The 18,325-nt window shown below is 42.4% G+C and overlaps 1 protein-coding gene across 1 annotated transcript; it reads left to right on the top strand.

The window, feature by feature from the left end:
- The first annotated feature begins 4,645 nt into the window (after positions 1–4,645).
- On the top strand, positions 4,646–6,446 carry PRSS23 (protease, serine, 23). The gene has a single exon (XM_009881192.1). The coding sequence runs from the start codon at positions 4,652–4,654 to the stop codon at positions 5,768–5,770; it is 1,119 nt and encodes a 372-aa protein (XP_009879494.1). The 5' UTR covers positions 4,646–4,651; the 3' UTR covers positions 5,771–6,446.
- Positions 6,447–18,325: the final 11,879 nt, after the last annotated feature.

Genomic DNA, 18,325 nt, shown 5'->3' with positions numbered 1-18,325 from the left:
CACCGCCGCTGGCTGGTCGTCGGTGGCTAACTTTGGAGGGGCGTCTGGTGAGGGAAACGGCCGATAAAATAAATGATAATTCGGCTTTGCTGCGTTTCACACTTGGGAGGCGACAGGAGTAGCTGTAGCGGTGCTATAGTTTGATTCATCACCGTGGCTGAGAACATCAGTATTTTGGGGTTGGGGTTTTTTTTATTATTTTTTTTTTTAAGAAATCCATCAGTTCATCACCCGGTCTCTTCAGGGGAGCTGTCGCCGGAGCCTGCGGCAGTTGTTGGCCCCCTGCCCCGGGCGAGGGCCGGGGATGTCCCGCCGCAGCCCCCGGGCGGTGCGGCGGCCCCGGGGGTGCCTGTCCTTGCCCACAGCTTGCCCCCTTCCCTCTTCAAGTTGACCGTCGCTGTCTGCCTGTTGCACAGTTTGCTCTTCTGCAGTGAAACCGAAGCTGCAGGGGAGAAAGGAGGCGGTACAATTTTTCTATAGGAATTGGGCGAAGGACACATAATATGATCCGTTTCCTCTGTGTGTGCGTGTGTCGCTGACACACGTATCAAAATACCCGCTGTGCCCGTTGTATGTGTTAACAGACACCCTTGGCCCACCGGTCTCAAAGTTGGCTTCGGGTTTTCTGAGACGTCTGTGCTGACGGCCCTCCGTGGGGCGGGTGAGGCGGTGTGAGTCCCGCAGCACCCGCAGCATCGCGGCCAGGCTGATAGAGACGTCGGGTTTCGATGGCAGTGAGGCTTCTCTGGTTCTTAAAGCACAACACAATTGTTTTTGCTGCGTTTTAACAAGTTCTGCGACTAAGAAAAGCAGCCGAGGTATTTTGGCACGGCAGTGATTTAGTTCACCTTCATAATTTGGTTTGAGGCAGGTTTTTCTCTCTTACTCTCCCGGTTTTATTTCTTCTTCTTTTTTTTTTTTTTTTTTGCCATGGCTTTTTTTTTGCCATTCTGGCTTCCAGCGCTGTGGAAAAACTTTCTTAATTTCAAAATGTAATGGAGACTGTTCGCTTCACGGGCTTTCATACTGTATGTTCCAAGATTTATTGTTATTTAACCATCTATTACAAGAACCACCCCAGAAGTAGTGAACTCTTCCAGAAAAATTACTTGCTTATTAGAAAATGATTCATGTCCGTCCTGAACAAGGCAGTTCTCTTTCACCAACATCTATCTCAAGGCGTGAATGCCCATAGCAGGCAGGGAAATGTGTCTGTAAAGTGTTTTAGCGGCGTGGGGAGCCCCGGGGTAGCTGTCACTGTTTCCATTCTCTAAACAATTTTAATGCCATTAGCAAGTGTGATTATGTACAAACCGCTTTCTAGGGGGTTCCTAGGCTGGATATCAGAGCAGGGCTTTGTACTGAGTCAAAGGGTGGATTGAGTTTATGACACAGTTTAAACAGAACCAGAAGAGCAGTACTACAGTAGAGCAGCACATCGTAATTCATTCAGTACCATTTTGTGTTAGCCGTTCAGGGGAGTACTCGCTTCTTACCAGTTTGTTCAATTTGAGAACATCTTTCAGGGTCATCCATGAGTAAATAGCTAAACATAGAGAGTGTTAACCCTGGGTTTTGCAGCTTTTTTGGTTTGTTTTGTTTTAAACAAACAAACAAAAAAAAAAGTGAAAGGAAAAGGAAAGAAGAGGCTAGCTGGTAGGTCTGTCTTTAAATTGAGACTACTTTTAAAATTCCTGCATTTTTCTGCTTATCCATTTTATTTTTTAAAGAGGAAGGATCTACACGGAAAGTGGTACAATGCACTAGTTTGGCATCTGGTTATAAATAAGACCTATTTATTCTAATTATTGTAGCCCAGAACTGATTTAGTACCAGTTGTGTCTCCAGGTAAGACATAATTACAAAGACGTCAGTAAATGCCTTGGTTTGTAAGTACTGTTTAGTTTCTATGGTTGGGTATAAGCTCACAACTGTATTTTATTCTTAGGTTTTAATAAAATTTTAAATAATAGAAAAGTTCTGCAACTGATGAAAAGGCTTTTTTATCCCATATATCTGCAGTGTGGTCATAGCACAGAGGCAGTAGGGGAGGGGTGTGGGGAGACTTTCTCAGAGACGTGAAGTGGAGTTAAGTACTGCTTTACAGAGCACAGCACACACACAGATAACGATCTTCTGAAGCCTTTTTTGGGGACCAGTTCGAATCCCAGCCTCCTGTCTTGTTCTCTCCATTGGGCGGCTGCCCTCTGCTGTCTGAAATGGCCTTGGAAAGCGTTGGCGTTGCTGCAGTGGTGATGGCAGGGAGATGAGGGAGGGCAGGTTGCAGGGAGAAGGTAATTTCCCTTCTCAGCCCTGATGATGCTCTCAGAGGAAGCAGAGCAGCTGTTGGGCACGCAGTCCCTTCATCAGGTCGCTGCGCTGACGGGCACGAAGGAATCTTGCTGCTTGTGCAAATAACTACTGACAAGACACTTCAAAATTTCCCCTGCCAACTAAATAAACCAGCCAAAGGCCAGCGTTGGCTCAGTTCGCATGAATGATTTTTTAGATCCAAGAAGTGGCACAAGTGGTGCAATTTAGACAGAGAATCTACCAGGAAAGCTTCAAAAGTGATTTGTGGGAATAACTTTGAAGTGAAGCAGATGAGAGCAGACTGCTTCTAAACATGTACTCTTAATGATGGGATCTGCTGCCTGATGCACAGCATAACTGTGATTTAGCCTGTTCTCAGCTTCTAACTGGGAGACGAGTAAACAAGTATGACAGTTAACAGTTATATATATGTAATAGTTATACTAGTGTATATTGTCTTTGTGGGAATGGAGTGGTATCATTTGTCCCTGTTACCTTCTTTTTCTATGTTTTCCTAATCACTATTATACAATGGGTATAATTGATATACAGCAAGTGTTCCCTGGGCCATCCTTATACCAACATGGGACTGTCTCATTTGATAGCTTGCAAAACATAACCTCATCAAATACTAATCTTTGCTGTGGAAGGAGCCAGGGGAGCCAATGGTTTTCCTTGAATACATAAGCAAGTCTTTTCCAATTTTAGGACATCCAAAATTATGCCATTCTGATTCATGTTTAAAATTACCTGTATTTTCCAGCATGACTTGCCTGTTAGGTATAAAGAAATACATTCTATAGAGCTTAAGACTTCTGGAAAAAAATACATCCCTTTAAAGATGTCCTGTTTGTTAATGAAAAAATTAACATCAGAATGGTCAGTTCTGGAAGACTTAATACCTGCCTCTGTGGGCATCAGTAACATCAGCTCTGTTCATCTACATCTGTTTTTTTTGGAATAGAAATGTTTTGATATCCTGCATGAGTCAATTGATATTTTGAACATTGTGTGCTTTAATTATAGCCTCCGTTCCCAAAGAGGATGCTACCAACAATGGAAGAATCCAGGCCCAATATTTGAGTTGGACACCTTTGGACTTTAGCAGTATGTAGCTTCTGAAGTCTTTTTCGGTGCAGCTTAGGGATGGAGTATTCCTACAAAAAGCATTAGAGAGAAGGATTTTTCTTTTTTATTCTTAGATAGCTGTGCTCATCTCCTGCATGATTTGCTTTGGTTTACTTGTTTGAGGTATTTCAGGAATGATCCTGCAGTTGTGATCAGTTTAACCTCAGCAGGGTTTTAAGTATGTGTAAGCTCAACATAATTGTGAAGTTTTGTTTGAATAATCTTTGTATGAGGGAGATCCTGCCTGCCTTCTTGCCCAGGGCGCAATGCCTCCTGCAGCGATTCAGCTGTATGGCTAATTTTCAAATAAACTAAAGTTACACATTTTCTTGACACAGTACTAGTGCACGCTGTTCTCTGCAGTCTGAGGCACTCTGCCTGTGGTTCATAAACACATTTACAGTCCCATTTGCCTCCCTGTGCTCAGAGGGGGTTGGTTTGCATTTATAATTAATTGAGTTTATAAAGGAATAAGCCAGTATGCTAACTGAATATTCCCTCAAGAATTGTAAACTTATTTCATTGGCTGCCCTCGTGTAATCATATCACCCTTTCTCATGTAAGCTTAGGGGAGAGCGAATGCTACATGGAGCAGAAACCTTCCTCTGGTATAACTCCTGCCAAGGGGAAGCGAGTCTCCCGTGTGGTCATGTTCTGCAACCCAGCTCCTGTTCAGGTTACCTTCTTTGTCCACCCGCCTGTTCCTACCATCAGCTTCATGGCTTTGGCTAAGACAGCAAACGGTGTGAGGTGATTTAAGGACCTCTCTCAGTGGAGTCAGAGAGTAGTTGGGAGCTTTCAGAGAATGCTGTAATCTAGCTGAAGACAGACTCATTTACTCTTTGCAGGAGCTATGGTTTCTGAATGTGGGAATTTACGCAGAGTCTGAACTTTCTTTACACCGTGTGAAGACAAACACCGTAACTTTCCACTGATGTCAGCTGGGAGTTGGTGGCTCAGCCCATCTAGGGGTTAAACGCCCTGTGTTTTGGGGTTAACCTGGGGTGCTTGTTTCAAGACAGAGGTTAAGGCATTAGTTTAACACTGAGAAATCTGAAGTACTTAATGATAGTTGGCTCCATTCGAATCTCTTGACCCTTATTATGTATACTTGGTTAGCAAGCCATTACCTAGCCAGGTAGATTAATCTTGCAACATGTCTGGGTGAGTAACTGGACTTCCTTTTGCTTTCCACAGACCGGCATTCAGAATGGCAGGCTTGTCCACCTTAATCCTCCTTTTGTGTGCTGCTAAAGATGTGATGCCCTCCAGTTCTCACTGGAAGCCAACTTGGCCATCTTACAGAGTTCCAGTTATCCTGCCACAGTCTACCCTTAACTTGGCCAAACCGCAGTTTGATGCTGAAGCCAGATTGGAAGTGGTATCTCCCTGTGGCCCAGCGTGCCACAAAAGTTCTCCGCTGCCAACTTATGAAGAAGTGAAGAACTATCTGTCCTATGAAACTTTGTACGCTAATGGTAGCCTCACTGAAACTGAAGTGGGCATATATATTCTGAGCAACAGCGGTGATGGGTCTCAAGGCAAATCTCGAACTAAGAGGCAGATCTATGGCTATGACAGCAGGTTTAGCATTTTTGGGAAAGACTTCTTGTTGAATTACCCATTCTCCACATCGGTGAAGCTATCTACAGGTTGCACGGGGACGCTAGTGGCTGAAAAGCACGTTCTTACTGCCGCTCATTGTATCCATGATGGCAAGAGTTATGTCAAAGGAGCTCAGAAACTGCGGGTGGGATTCCTAAAGCCCAAACTGAAAGACGGCAGCAAAGGGGCCAATGTCACCAACTCAGCAATGCCTGAGAAAATGAAATTCCAGTGGATCCGAGTGAAACGGACACATGTCCCCAAAGGATGGATCAAAGGCAATGCCAATGATATTGGCATGGATTATGACTATGCCCTGCTGGAGCTCAAGAAGCCTCATAAAAGAAAGTTTATGAAGATAGGTGTGAGCCCACCAGCAAGACACTTGCCTGGAGGGAGGATTCACTTCTCTGGTTACGACAATGATCGTCCGGGAAACCTGGTTTACCGTTTCTGTGATGTCAAAGACGAAACGTATGACCTATTGTACCAGCAGTGCGATGCCCAGCCGGGTGCAAGTGGATCTGGGGTGTACGTGAGGATGTGGAAGAGGCAGAATAACAAATGGGAGCGTAAAATTATTGGAATATTTTCAGGCCATCAGTGGGTGGACATGAATGGCACCCCACAGGATTTCAATGTAGCTGTTCGCATCACACCCCTCAAATACGCACAGATCTGTTACTGGATCAAAGGCAACTACCTTGACTGCAGGGAAGGATAAAGACAATGAAACTCCTTGGAAGCACTTAATGACTGGTTTTAATTACTCACCTGAGGAAAGGCTAGACTTCTGCTGCAAATGTGCGCGATGCGATCTTGTAACATCGGGATGCGATATATAGCTTTTCAAGCAAGCCACCTTGTTCTCAGAACAGGGGCTGTGTGGTGCTCTCATTACAGCTGAAACTGGGGAGAAAGGACAGTCTGCTGGGTGGGGAAGGAGCAGGTGGACTTGCTGAATTTGCAGCTGAGCAACTGAAGATTAATTAGGGGCGGATCAGTAAACAGTACGAGATCAGAACCGTCTCCAAAGAATCTTACAAAAGGGACGCTGTTGACTATCTCATGCCTACAATGTTTGTTTTAATAAATCCTAGGATTAGTAGAAATGCTTTGATGTGAACTTTTAAAAGAAAATATTTCTATGCTGTTGGGGGCTGAAGAGGGGCATTTAATGGTGTTTGCAACCCAAACATTACAGCTTTGTGTTCCTGCATGAAAAAGGGAGTGTGAAAAGGGTAAGGCATGCGCTGTGGGAGATGAATGCCACACATATAGCGTGAAGGGTAAATAACTGCATAACACTTCTAACATTCTTTTGGTCTGAGTGATTTGAGACTTTATTAGTAACGTAGTTAAGAAAAATGCTTTTTTAGCAAACAGACCTTGACGTTGCAAGGACTTGACTGTGAAGATGATGCTGGTCGTATGAGCAGTGCCATTGCATCCTGCTTTGGGAAACACGTGGGCTTAAATCTTTATAGCGCTGGGGCATGGCCTTACACCTAGCAGGATCCCTACGAACATACTATTATAGAAAGCGTATGGGGACAGAGGCTTGTTTTCTGTTATGACCTACTTAGATCTTTTAAGGAAAATCTCATGTCAGCAACTCAGATTTTCACAGGGAAAGCCTGTCTTGGGTCTTGCTGGCCATCTGAATTGCTGCCTGCAAAGCAGGTAAAGGGGAGAGCAGGACAAGGGTTCAACTGTTTTTTCCCCCTTTTTGTTGAAGATCCATGCCGTGCTACCTAAAAATACATCAGTTAGAGGGACCCTAGATTTATAAGTGTCTCTCTATTGTATCCCTTTGACAGTGTAATTTGTGCAGCATCTTGACTTCTGTTTCTTGTGTTGTTTGGGGTAAGAATTCTCCTCCCCGTCAAATTGTTGAGTTACAAATAATTCTTGGCAAATGCACAGTTCAGTAATTCTGCAGCTGGAATAGAGCCACATTACAGGGTGCAATCAGAGTTTGCTATGAAGTGATTCTCTGCTGTCTCTTACAAATAATAGTGACTTACGTTTTTACTATAGCAGAATTGTAGGTTGAAACAAGAACCGTCTTTTATAGGTAACATCAGTCCAGCCAAAGACTTGTGGCTCAGCAAACAGCATTGGGAAGTCAATGTGGTCTGTACAAACAGTGTTTCTCAGGTGGATTGTGCCACTCTGTCGCAGTAACATGGTTAAGTACTTGCTGCCATGCCAATATTATGTTTTTAAATAGGAGGATAGACGCTGGCTCCAGTTCCAGTTTCGCTTCCATCCATCTCTCACTGTCTCCTGAAGCTTACCAAGTTGCCTGTGGTGCTTGGTGTTGTGGGGCAAATGCAAGTCCCTGGTGTGAAATGGCAGAGCTGGGAAGGAATGAATCTAAGCAAAGCTTCCCTGTGCTATACAAGGAAAATGTTAATTCAGCTAAGCCTTTTTTACACTCTACTAATTACTATGGCATTTGTAAACATATGCCTGATGGTGCTTTATCTTTGTGATGGCTTTGGCTCTAGTTCTGAAAAACATTTTTTGCTAGAGCTGCCTACGATTATTATTTTTATAGGTGCAGCGTACAAAAACATGGACCCTCATGTGGGCTTTTGGTGCACTCAGATACAAGCAGTTACTAATGCTTTGAAATATGAATAATCACCATATGTATCTGATGGTCTTTTTCTGCCTTTTTATTTTAATTTCCTTTACTTTATGGCTGTTATCTGGAGCACTTTTGTTTGAATGTATCACAGTGAATAAAGAAAAGTTACAGAATTTCAATGCAGACATTCTTGTATTTGTACTATACTTGAGTTGCACTCTTACTCTCATTTCAGTTACTTGCACTCTCTCATTTCAGTTACTTATTTGGAAGGACATTCAGATACAGAACAGATGTATTAATATCCTCAATGCTTTTTATTTTTCTTCAGTTTTCTTTTGTCACTGCCTGTTATAGAAGTAATATTTTTTTTTTCATTAGGCTTAATTACTCTGTGTCTTTGGACAGTAATAATCAATCTTAGCTTTCATGTAACTGTTGCAATTCCAGAGCCAGTCATGAGCTCAGTTTAGTTAAAGCTGAAAATAACCTATTAGACTAGAGAGTCACATTTTTTTTATTAACTTTAGCGTCAATAAACTATGGAGGAATTTGAACCAGTCAGTATAAGGTCATAAATCATGTCCATCCTCTCTTTCTTTTAGTTGATGCAGTAAGAAAAAAGTTCCTCTTAAGCCAACAGTGAGACCTACATTTTTTTGAGGAACACTGGAGTACAGAAATGTTCTACTTTTTGATTTGAGAATTGCTGTCCATACACCTTTACTGATTCCTGGATGTGCACGCTATGTCATGTGGGCTTGAGACCACCAGTCCTGGCTTACGGGGCATATTTCCTGTCCACTGGTCCTATGTTCTCAGCTGCTTCAGTGGACTGTAGACTGAGATCTTTTATTCTCTCAAGACGACTAGCAGAGTGGAGTTGTGCAGAAGTCAAATGAGCTAGAGCAACTTGAGCAAGTTTTTGTAAAAAAAAATAAATAATATATGCAACAAGTTTAATGTAATCAGGGGTGGGAGAGTCTCTTTCTACTGTACACCCTATGCAAACATTCCAGATTGTTTTTGGAAAGAAAAGGAAATCTCAGATAACGTGGGCACAATTGTTGTGCTAAAGCTCAACATTGTTTCACCTGCATCCACCTAAGTTGGTGGTAATTTTGCCAGCGTACTCACTCAGAGTGGGGTTGGGCCATTGCTAGGCAGGTCTGGAAATTGCATTCGGAGTATATTTGCTATAGTGCTGTGAACAGGGCTTTTTTCAAACCAGCGTATATTTGCTTTAATGCTGTCAACAGGGCTTTTTTTCAAACCATACCTTTAAACCATGAGAAAGGTAGCCATGCAGCCAACATAGTTTGTCAAAGAGACACGAGTAACTAAACTATATACAAGTGCAACACTAGAAATTTCATTGTCCATCTGATGGTGACTGCTGATAATCTGCAGAACTGAATCGACTGCCTCGTTATTCTGGTATCTTAAGGCAGAACAGCAGACAGGTATGGAGGGGCTGTTTTGGTTGTGAATGGAAGGGATTACAGTCTTCTGCTCCTGCATCTTTAAGAGGTTGACATAAGAAAAATCCTGATTAATATGATATTAGTCCCTCGGAGAACAGCGCTGGAAATGGAAACCAGGGTCTCGAGAAAGCACAGACCGTGCCGAGCTCTTCCAGAGCACACAGTGAACGTAGCCTGCTGAAGACTGCTGAATATCATCAAGTTTCTTTCTCAGAGGAAAGGTATTTTCCTTGCATCTGTAATTGTTTTGCAACTGAATTCCCAGGCCTGCCTGTTTAGAGGGCAGCCCTCGTCTTAAAAGTTGCACGCTGAACTCCAAGCAAGTATAATACATGCTTGAAATTCTTTTCCGTGTTTCCACTTAATCTGCCATTTGTTAGCGGGGTTTGGTAGCGTGCCAACGCAATATGCACAGGCCTTGAGAGGAGAAGCTTTCAAAAGAGTGGATAAAGTATGATGGGTGGGTAGAAACTTTGCTTTCCTGGAGTAAAAAGGAAGCGTGGACAGAGAAGAGCAGCAAAGAGTGAAAGGGCAATATGATTTGTATCACAGCAGCAAGATTCCTTGTGAATCAGTTGCTGTGTATATGTGCATGTGTATGGATGTGCATGCGTGTAGGGTTTTTATGAATAATGCTGTTCATTTCCATTCCCTGTTCTACTAGGGATAGAAGAAAAACTTACGAGCTGAGGTAAATTAAGCCTCTTAAAATGAGTACGTAAATACTAAATCTGAAGCCAGTGTGCAGCACGTATGAGAAGTTTAAACTGTGACTTATCTATAGGTACACAGGAAAAGCATAAATCAGTGACATTAGAATTAGGAACCTGATCTTTTCCACCCAGAAGATGTTTTTTCCTGTTTCATTAGGTTGCATGTGCATCGTGCCTGCTGCTAAAGGTAGTGTGGGCTTTTATAGATAAATGATTAAGCAAGAGGAGAGAAGAGAAACATCTTAGCATGCCCCAAACACTGTTATCAACACTGATTATTCCCAGGATAAAATTACCAGTGATGGTTTGGGTGTGGATTGATTTTGAACTGAATGGGAATAGGCTGAGTCATGAAGCAGGCTCATACTGTTTTTTAATCTAAAGATCTTTAACAGTAATTAAATGATTGTGGCTCAAGGGGAGACAATGAATGTTCATCTGCAAACTTTTTATGGACAATGTTTAATTTTCTTACAATGAATTCCATTTAAAAGATAAGTATGCATCAGCAGAGATCTACAAGAAGTTAAACACTTCTACTACTTCACCAAGCAAATGATCATGATATAAAATACTCCATTTAAATAGCACATATAATGACAATATCCGATACATGTTAACTGACACTTGCTCATTTGCACTCATTTCAATTTTGGAAATCACTGTTCATGCTGATTTGGTGAGGAGAGAGTATTTTTCTGGCTAGCACGGCCAACTCCAATACAAAGACTGTGTTCATGAAATACTGACATGTGATGGGAGCATGAAGGTTGTTAGCTCTTATCGGAGTGACAGCAGTAATAAGGTATAATACATTTTTCCAGCTTATCCTAAACAATTTCCTATAACTATTTTATGCCATATTATCATAGATTTGATGATTTTTCATGGGTTGCATATATGAAGATGTTAATTTGATGATAATTTAGATTTATTTTTCTTGCATCCCCTTACCTGTGAAGCCAGATGCATTTACTGCTATGGGTAGGTCAGAAGAGGACAAAAATGTTCACATTTGCAAAAGTTCATTAAAGGTTTATCTAACGTAAAGTCCCACTTCTGAGCTGAATTTGAACTATATTTGCCATCATGCAGAAAGGGGTAGGTTTAAATAGGGTAGTTTAGATTAATTTAAACCCGAGCTAGCTAGAAAATAGTTCTTTTTTGGTATTTCCCTACTGTCTTCTTCCTTCTTTTTCTGTTCCTTGGAAAAGAAAACTTCCCATGATGAAAAAGAATGGAGATCCTTAAAAATAAGGGGATAAGGTGCACTTCAGAAAACCTATTCAACTGGTATATTTTCACTTTTGTGCTGCAAAGAGGGTGCCTACGCAATGTCTTGGCTGTTCTCGTTGTTCTGGGACAGGCAGGTGGCAGTTACTCTGGTTTTGACTGAAAATTTCTGTCTGGGTGAAAGAAGCTTTTCTGGTAAAAACTTGTTTGAAATCAGGATGTTTCAACAAAGCTTTGGTTTCTGTGAATTACTACGAAAGGTTATTTTTCTAATGAATGCCCAATCAGACCCTGCTTCAGTAAACTTTTCCTGTGGTGGTATTCTGGTCCCCACGGGACGGATGATGGTGTCCCTGCATGGAAGATGATATTATGGCCTACCAACAGCATTCAACAAATTTCTCTTGTCCAAAAGTCATGTTTTACCTGAATTTATTGCAGTCTTATTCATTGTGAATGGAGCACACAGGGGCTTGATTCGTTGTTGGTAGGGAAAAGAGCATGCGAGGAGGTATGCACCACTGCAGCGCCACCGACCGTGGGACCGGAGGCTACAGAAACAGGTGGAACAACAGGGGTTTTCTGGCCTCCGCCATCTCACAAAAGCTGCACTCAGCAAAGAAGCGTGGGGCGGAAGAAAATGTCACACTGGGCTTCATCCCGCACCCACCGAAGTCTGCTATTGTCTTGGGCTGGAAGCAGGACCCGTGCGCAAAGGGATCTGCCACACAGCTTAAATGTCACCAGTCGTGTGGGAGCACTTCTCCCCGGCCAGCCCTTCTGAGGGATCATTGTGGGCAATGAAAGGGCAGGAGAAACTTTCCCGGAGCGTGTGGGTGGGGAAAAGGCAACCCTTCATGCTGGGAACACACCAGATGTGCGGATAACTCTGAAACGTCTTTTCGCTGAAATAAGGGGTGATGCTGAGTGAGGTCTGCAGGTGGAAGGAGAGCAGCTTTGCCCAGCAGGACTCCTCCTCATGCAGCCGAGCAGGAGGGGGGACTGCCACACTCTCACCTTTACGGATGAACCACTCAATACCTGCCACCTGCCTCCTGCGGGAAGTAGTTATTTAACAGGAAGAAGAATAAAAAAGGAGAGAATAATCTGAAAGAGGCTGTGAGTTGTGTTCAGTTCACAGTACCAATGAAATAACTGTTTACAAATGGGTACCCAGAAATACTCATATTTTTTCTAAGTACCTGTGGCCACTGCTGTTGTAGCCAGTGCTAAAAAGCTTAACTGCCTGGGCAGGACCCAGGCTTGTAGGTACTGTGGAGACATCCACATTAGAAATTCTCATTTCCCAGGCTTCATCATAAAAACAGACTTTCTGTCTCCTTGTTTCCACCAGACCTCATTCAGGAAACACAATCCCCTTTTAAGTGCATGATCTTAAGCTTTGTATAATGAAATATCTTTAGGGTATTTCTCAGTAATCGGCTCCCTGAGTTCTTCCTGTGAGATATTCTGCTGCTCTTCCCAGCTTTATGTCATCAGGAAATTTCATTAATGTGATCCTTCTTCTTGTGCAAACGTTGCTGGTGAATGTATTTAGTTAAGACTGCCTAAGAGTGACGCTTGAGAAAATGTGCTTGTAACCTCCCTCTACCCTGATGGTTCCCCTTTCAGCACCTTTTGTCTCTGCTTCAGCCAGACCCTTTTGCTAATAATTCCCTGTATGGCACCGTTTTAATTGCTTTGCTGAAATCCAGTTAGATGAGGTCCCCCAAAACCAATTGTTATAAATTAAATCGTTGCTTGAGCAATGCTAAGAATCTGCAATAAATTATGTGCAAAATAGACGACCTATTTCATCATGCTCACTTTAATGTCTATTTTACTGTTCTCCAGAAAGAAATACTTCAATTAAGATTACAGTTCTGGGGCATAGCTTTTAGTCTAATAATGTCAAAATAATTGGGAGTCTTATGGGACAAAATCTCAAGATTATCTAGGTTCAAGCTTAGGAAAAAGTTGTATACATTCATTTTTATTAAGCTCTAATCCAGAACATAAACACTGTATTGCTTCTCTTTCTTCTTGTAGCTGGTTGTTTAGAAGCTGATAAACCACAGATAAAGCCTAAGGACATGACTGATTTTTTTATTCCCTATAGCTGCCTTATTTGCATTGTTACTAATCTGAACAGACGCCAGATCTTTAGCATCATCATGATGATAAAACAGCTCATTCTTTTGATGTCAGATTGATGTGATTCTGAAGCCAAGAATCATAAAATCTGCTGTCATAGTATCTTTCTCTGCTCTTGAAAGGGCTGTGAGACATCTGGAAATAGAAGAATCTTTTCTTTTGCCCCATAAAAAATAGCGTTGCCCTCTTTTCCCTCCCATTTTTGACTCTTGCAATCTGGAAAGATTACCAAAACAGTCTGTGAAGTCAGTTTATGGAAGGATTTAGTAGAAATCCTCTGTTTGGAGTATGAAATATTTTGCATATTTGAATGGAAGAGTTAAATTAGTCAAAGTTAAGAATATCACCACCACTAGGTCACTCAATTCCCCACTATTTTGTAGCTGCCACTGATGAGAAGAGCACCATTCCCTGCATCACCACTTCACCTCTGCCACAGCCTTGGAGGGACCTCCAGCACCCAGGGATGACCTGCTGGGACACCTATTTCCCTCACCGCAGGGCAGCAGGAGCAGCTCAGGTAGTCCTGGCTGCTTGGCACCGAGCTGGGATTTGTGGTTTCCAGAACCATCATGGTGCAACCGCCAGAGTCATGTATCCATCTGACCTGAGAAAATCCTGTTTGATCACTCTTAGGTTTGACTAAGGTACTTCCACAGCTCCTTTTGGGCTTATTGGGGTTTGGGTTTTGGTTTGCTCATCTCTGTTGTTAGCTGTTCCCAAATTTCCATGATAATGTCTTCCCTTGTGATACAGGGAGAATTGCAGCCTCTGGACTGATGTGCAGGGAGACTTTTTGTTACATTTGTACCAAACACTGGCACTTTCACTGTAGTCACTTGCTCTCAAGTGCGATATTTTTCCAGAGCTCCTGTTGCCGAAGGTACAAGCCATAAGAAACCATATTGCCCAGCAATGCACACGTGCTTTTGTGAAAGATCTCAAGGTTGAAGGTGAAAGTGGAACAGACTGCAGGATTTAATGAACTATTTCACATGATCCCTCTGAATTTAATACATATGGTGGCTTCAGGTCTCACAACCCTTCACAGGAGACCAAGTGCCATTGCTACTATATTCTGTAATAAACACGGAAATCAAAGTCTGCAACTTCTGAGTTCTGCACATATTTTTGCTGCTTAGTGTATGATATCTGTCTGCGAAATGTTCTTACTGAGGCAGGGCATGGTATATTAAAAGGCATGTTAAAGAGAAAGCATGGCTTGCTTTGATCTTGGGGGTTCTTATGCTACTTGCTACTGAAGGTTTACATTTGCTCTGCATACACTGTATGCAATTTGTTTGGCTTTCAATAAAAATGACAGACAGAATTAATAACAGCCCTGATATCTCATCAGGAGATGCATTCCAAAAATATCTGTCTATCTACACGGTGAGTGTATGAAAGCCTATATAGGATCCTTGTCAATAAAATTCTTCTGCTTCACTCAAAGAGAGACTTTTCATTAGTTCGGGAAAATGCTTTCCTCATTATGATGCCTTACTTTCATGCATCCAGAAAGATATTGAAGGTAACTGATTATTTCTAAAGAGTAAGCCTTTCACACTACTACTGCCCAGGTTTGCCTTTTAGTTTATTAAAAAAAAAAATAAAGAAAAATTAAAAGAATGTTCTTTGTGGCAAAGGATGAGGCTATGTTGTAATGCTCGGAGACATACTGGAGAAAGCCCATGGTAGCATTTAATTAAGAAGTTTTATCAATGTACATCAACCTTGAATACCTTGAATTAAAGCTGCCAAGAGGATGCTCACGTTTCTGAACTTTGGAACAGTTTGGAGATTGCAAATTTAATCGGTTCTACAGAGATCCATCTGGTACCCACACTGGTCAGCAGCACACGTGGACCATGGTCTTGCACCGCAGACACTCCATCATTTGAGCTGAATCAGAAACTACATCACCAGATAGTTGGGGTTTTTGAGGGTGGGCCAGCTATGTAGCCAGGGATGGGAGCTATCTTTGTCCTTACGCTTCTCAGACACTTCCTGCCAACAAAGGAATGGTTAAACTTAGGACTCTCAGATTCCAATCTCTACCCTAACGAACAGAAATTCCTATGTATATTTTCCTGCCAAGTTTTATCTTGTCTGCTGCACTCCTCTTTCTTCCTCATCACTACCATCTGGTGCTGGAGACGTTCCACTTTGTGTTGTCTAAACTGGTTATCAGAGAGTTAATGAGTACCTGGGTAATATGGGCTGGAGACATGCTTCATCCTTCCCACACGTCCTGTTTAGTCAATGGGATTTCCCCCCCTCCTTAGCTTTATTTGTGATGCAGTAAAAATAGATCAGCAGAGTTCCATGCAGCATTGTGAGCAGAGTTTACTTTTAATCAAACTATGAGGTCTTTTTACAAAATCAGTGAGAAAGCGGCTATTAAATACCTTTGAAGTTCTTCATAGCCTCCAACCTCAAATGCTCTAGCAAAACAGATCCATTAAAGCTTTTAGCTAAAAGATAAAGAAGATGAGTAATGGGAGCTTTGAAACAAAGCTGGCTCCATTTCTTTTGGAGCATTGAACAACTCTTCAAATTCCAATGGGCATGAGCAAGCCCAGCCTAGGAAGGGAAGGAAGATAAGAACATGTTTGGATGCAATCCATTCTCAAGAAGATGCAAATGATGAGGGAGCAGCTTTTTCCCAAACAAAATCATAGTTTTGTGTCAAACACAATGTCAAGCCCAAGGACTGTCTTTATGTCAAAAATGGAAATATCCACCAGCTGCTGTGAGGTCTGCGTACCATCAAGTTGAAAACAAGACCCTGGTCTCTTAAACTGCATGGGATTTATGTCTTGTGGGATCCTGCTGCTAGACCATGTCTATCCACAAGGTGATAGGTGATGTTCAACCCTTTCTCTTGATTGATGACTGTCCAAACACCAAGAGGTTTTTCTAGTCTAGGTCAAACTCAAGAGGTGTCTGTAAAAGTGCTAGCCCAAGAGACTGGTAAGAGTGGGCCTCTGGCTGGAGACAGCCTGTCTACCATAGGAAGGAGCTGATCTATAAATCAGTTATAAGCCCATCCAGCCAGAAAAAAAGAAAGCATTAGAGATTAAAATCATGAGGTCACGGTACACAGGTTTGCTGTGAATGTGCCAAACCGGAACCCTTCTCCACTCCTGCACTGTTTCAGTGGGAAATACTCCTCCCCTGCCTATGTGAAACATTAACCACACGTGCAAGTTCCTTGGAGAAGACAGTGAATACAAAAGCTTCTTTCTCCCAGGCTCATTCACCAGGCTTCTCTGTCCAGTCCCCGTCTCCTTCCGCAGGCAGTTACCTCTTCACTGGCTTTTCTTCCTCTTTTTAAGCTCACCCCTTCACCTGGGCTGGTTCCTGTCAGCCGTGGTCTGAGATGGCTCCCACAGAGATAGGCAAGGAGGGTATCCTGACCACATGTTCCCTTCTTCAGCCTATATGTCACCTCTGCATTGACTCCAAATCTCTATCTTTGAGTACGTCTCCCAAACCAGATCCCCCAAGTCATGGTCTCACATAAAAATTTAGATCCTTCTCAACTTCTCAGTCATTCCTTCCTAATCCCAAATTTCCGGCTGCCCACTAATCCTTTCCCTTTTCCTATTCCTATCTTAAACATTTTCATGTTGAATTAAAATACTTTTTTCCTGGTGCTTCTGGGAGTCTGGGTCACCCAAAGCAGAGCAGATACCAAGTCCCAACCCTTGGTTCCAGCACCAGCCACAGCTCTTCATCACTAGCAAAGTCAATGTTTGTCCTCACCATCTTCAACTGGAGCAGTTGTAGAGTTCTGGTGGATTCGATGCCTTTGCAGCCAGGTTAGTGCCAGGCCCTGGTTAGCACCACGGTCTTAGGAGTGTAAATGGTTTGAGCATATGGGAAAAAAATGAAAGGTTTGAGCATGAGCAGTAAGGGCAGACTCTTCGAAGACGGTAGCTATTTGCACAGAAGAAGTTTCTGTAGAGCAAATATAAGGTGGTTTTTTTCTAAAAACTTAGAGATTGGTCAGATTTGGGCAGACTTTTAGAAAACAAGAAGAGAAATACAACTGCTGCAAACAACTGGTCTGCTAAATGTAAAGCTCCTCTTCCAAATCCAGCAGTGCTAGAACAGTTCTTTTTAGCCAAAATGTCACTAGTTTTTTCTTTTAACCTTTGCAACAATCTCTTTCATCTCCTTCTCTCAACCCAGGAATGAGTGAAGTTTCCAAGAATAAGTCAGCAGAAAGCTAAACATCAGGGACATCACTACCTTGCCGCTTGAGTTTGCCAAGATCTTAGGACCTTTAACCAGCATCTTGTAAAGGAAAGTAGTAGGGAACCTCAGTAACAGGCAGAGTCAGTGAGCTCGAAGACTTATAGTTGAGGGCTGGCAGGAGTTAGGGAGCAGAGGAACTGAGAGAGGAGAGGTCAAGAGCTCTAGAGCTGCTCAAAGTGTTTTGAAGGCAATACCAGGAAGAGCTGCATATGGAGTTGGATGACTGGAAAAGAAGGGGTGTTAAGGCAGCAAAAAAACTTGTGAAAGATGGACTGGACATCTGTTTCTTCATTATGGGAATTGTGGTTCAAGTACAGGTAGAAGTGGGTGGAAACCCCCTTTCCACCCACCCTGGTGAAGGAAAAGCTCCGGTAGACAAGGGGAGAAAATTGGCTTAGAGGAAGAGAGGCATACACGAAGGGAAGAGAAAGGCAAGATGATTGTTTTCCCTGCGAAATACAGTGTTTTAGTTGAGTCAGAAGACAAATGTACTGCAAACTTTAATAACTGAATGATATCACTACAAAGAAATCCTAGAAACCATTTTCACCCTATTATACAACTTCGTCTAACCTACGGCAGAGGATAACAACTCAAACAGCTGTAGAGTTTTTTGACACGATTCAAATGCAGATATCTGGAGGAAAATAATTTGTTGTGATGTAAATCTGAGACATATTAGAGTTAGGATTAAGTTTTAAATGATCAGACAATTCAATTCTGAGCAAGAATTCTAACATGGAGGAAATACTGAGATTTGACCTTCTGGGGATATTTACGCTCTGTTGAACAGAAGAACTCAAACCATATTGGCCTGTTTGGAGAATTTAGTTGTA

This window comes from Charadrius vociferus, unplaced genomic scaffold (assembly GCF_000708025.1).
Source record: "Charadrius vociferus isolate BGI_N301 unplaced genomic scaffold, ASM70802v2 scaffold1, whole genome shotgun sequence".
Classification (NCBI taxonomy): domain Eukaryota; kingdom Metazoa; phylum Chordata; class Aves; order Charadriiformes; family Charadriidae; genus Charadrius; species Charadrius vociferus.
Note: the sequence above shows the minus strand (reverse complement) of the source record. Positions and strands in the feature narration are given on the sequence as shown.

Bases quoted from the DNA above. Each gene is read 5' to 3' on its own strand.
- PRSS23 (XM_009881192.1), top strand. From the start codon at position 4,652: ATGGCAGGCTTGTCCACCTTAATCCTCCTTTTGTGTGCTGCTAAAGAT.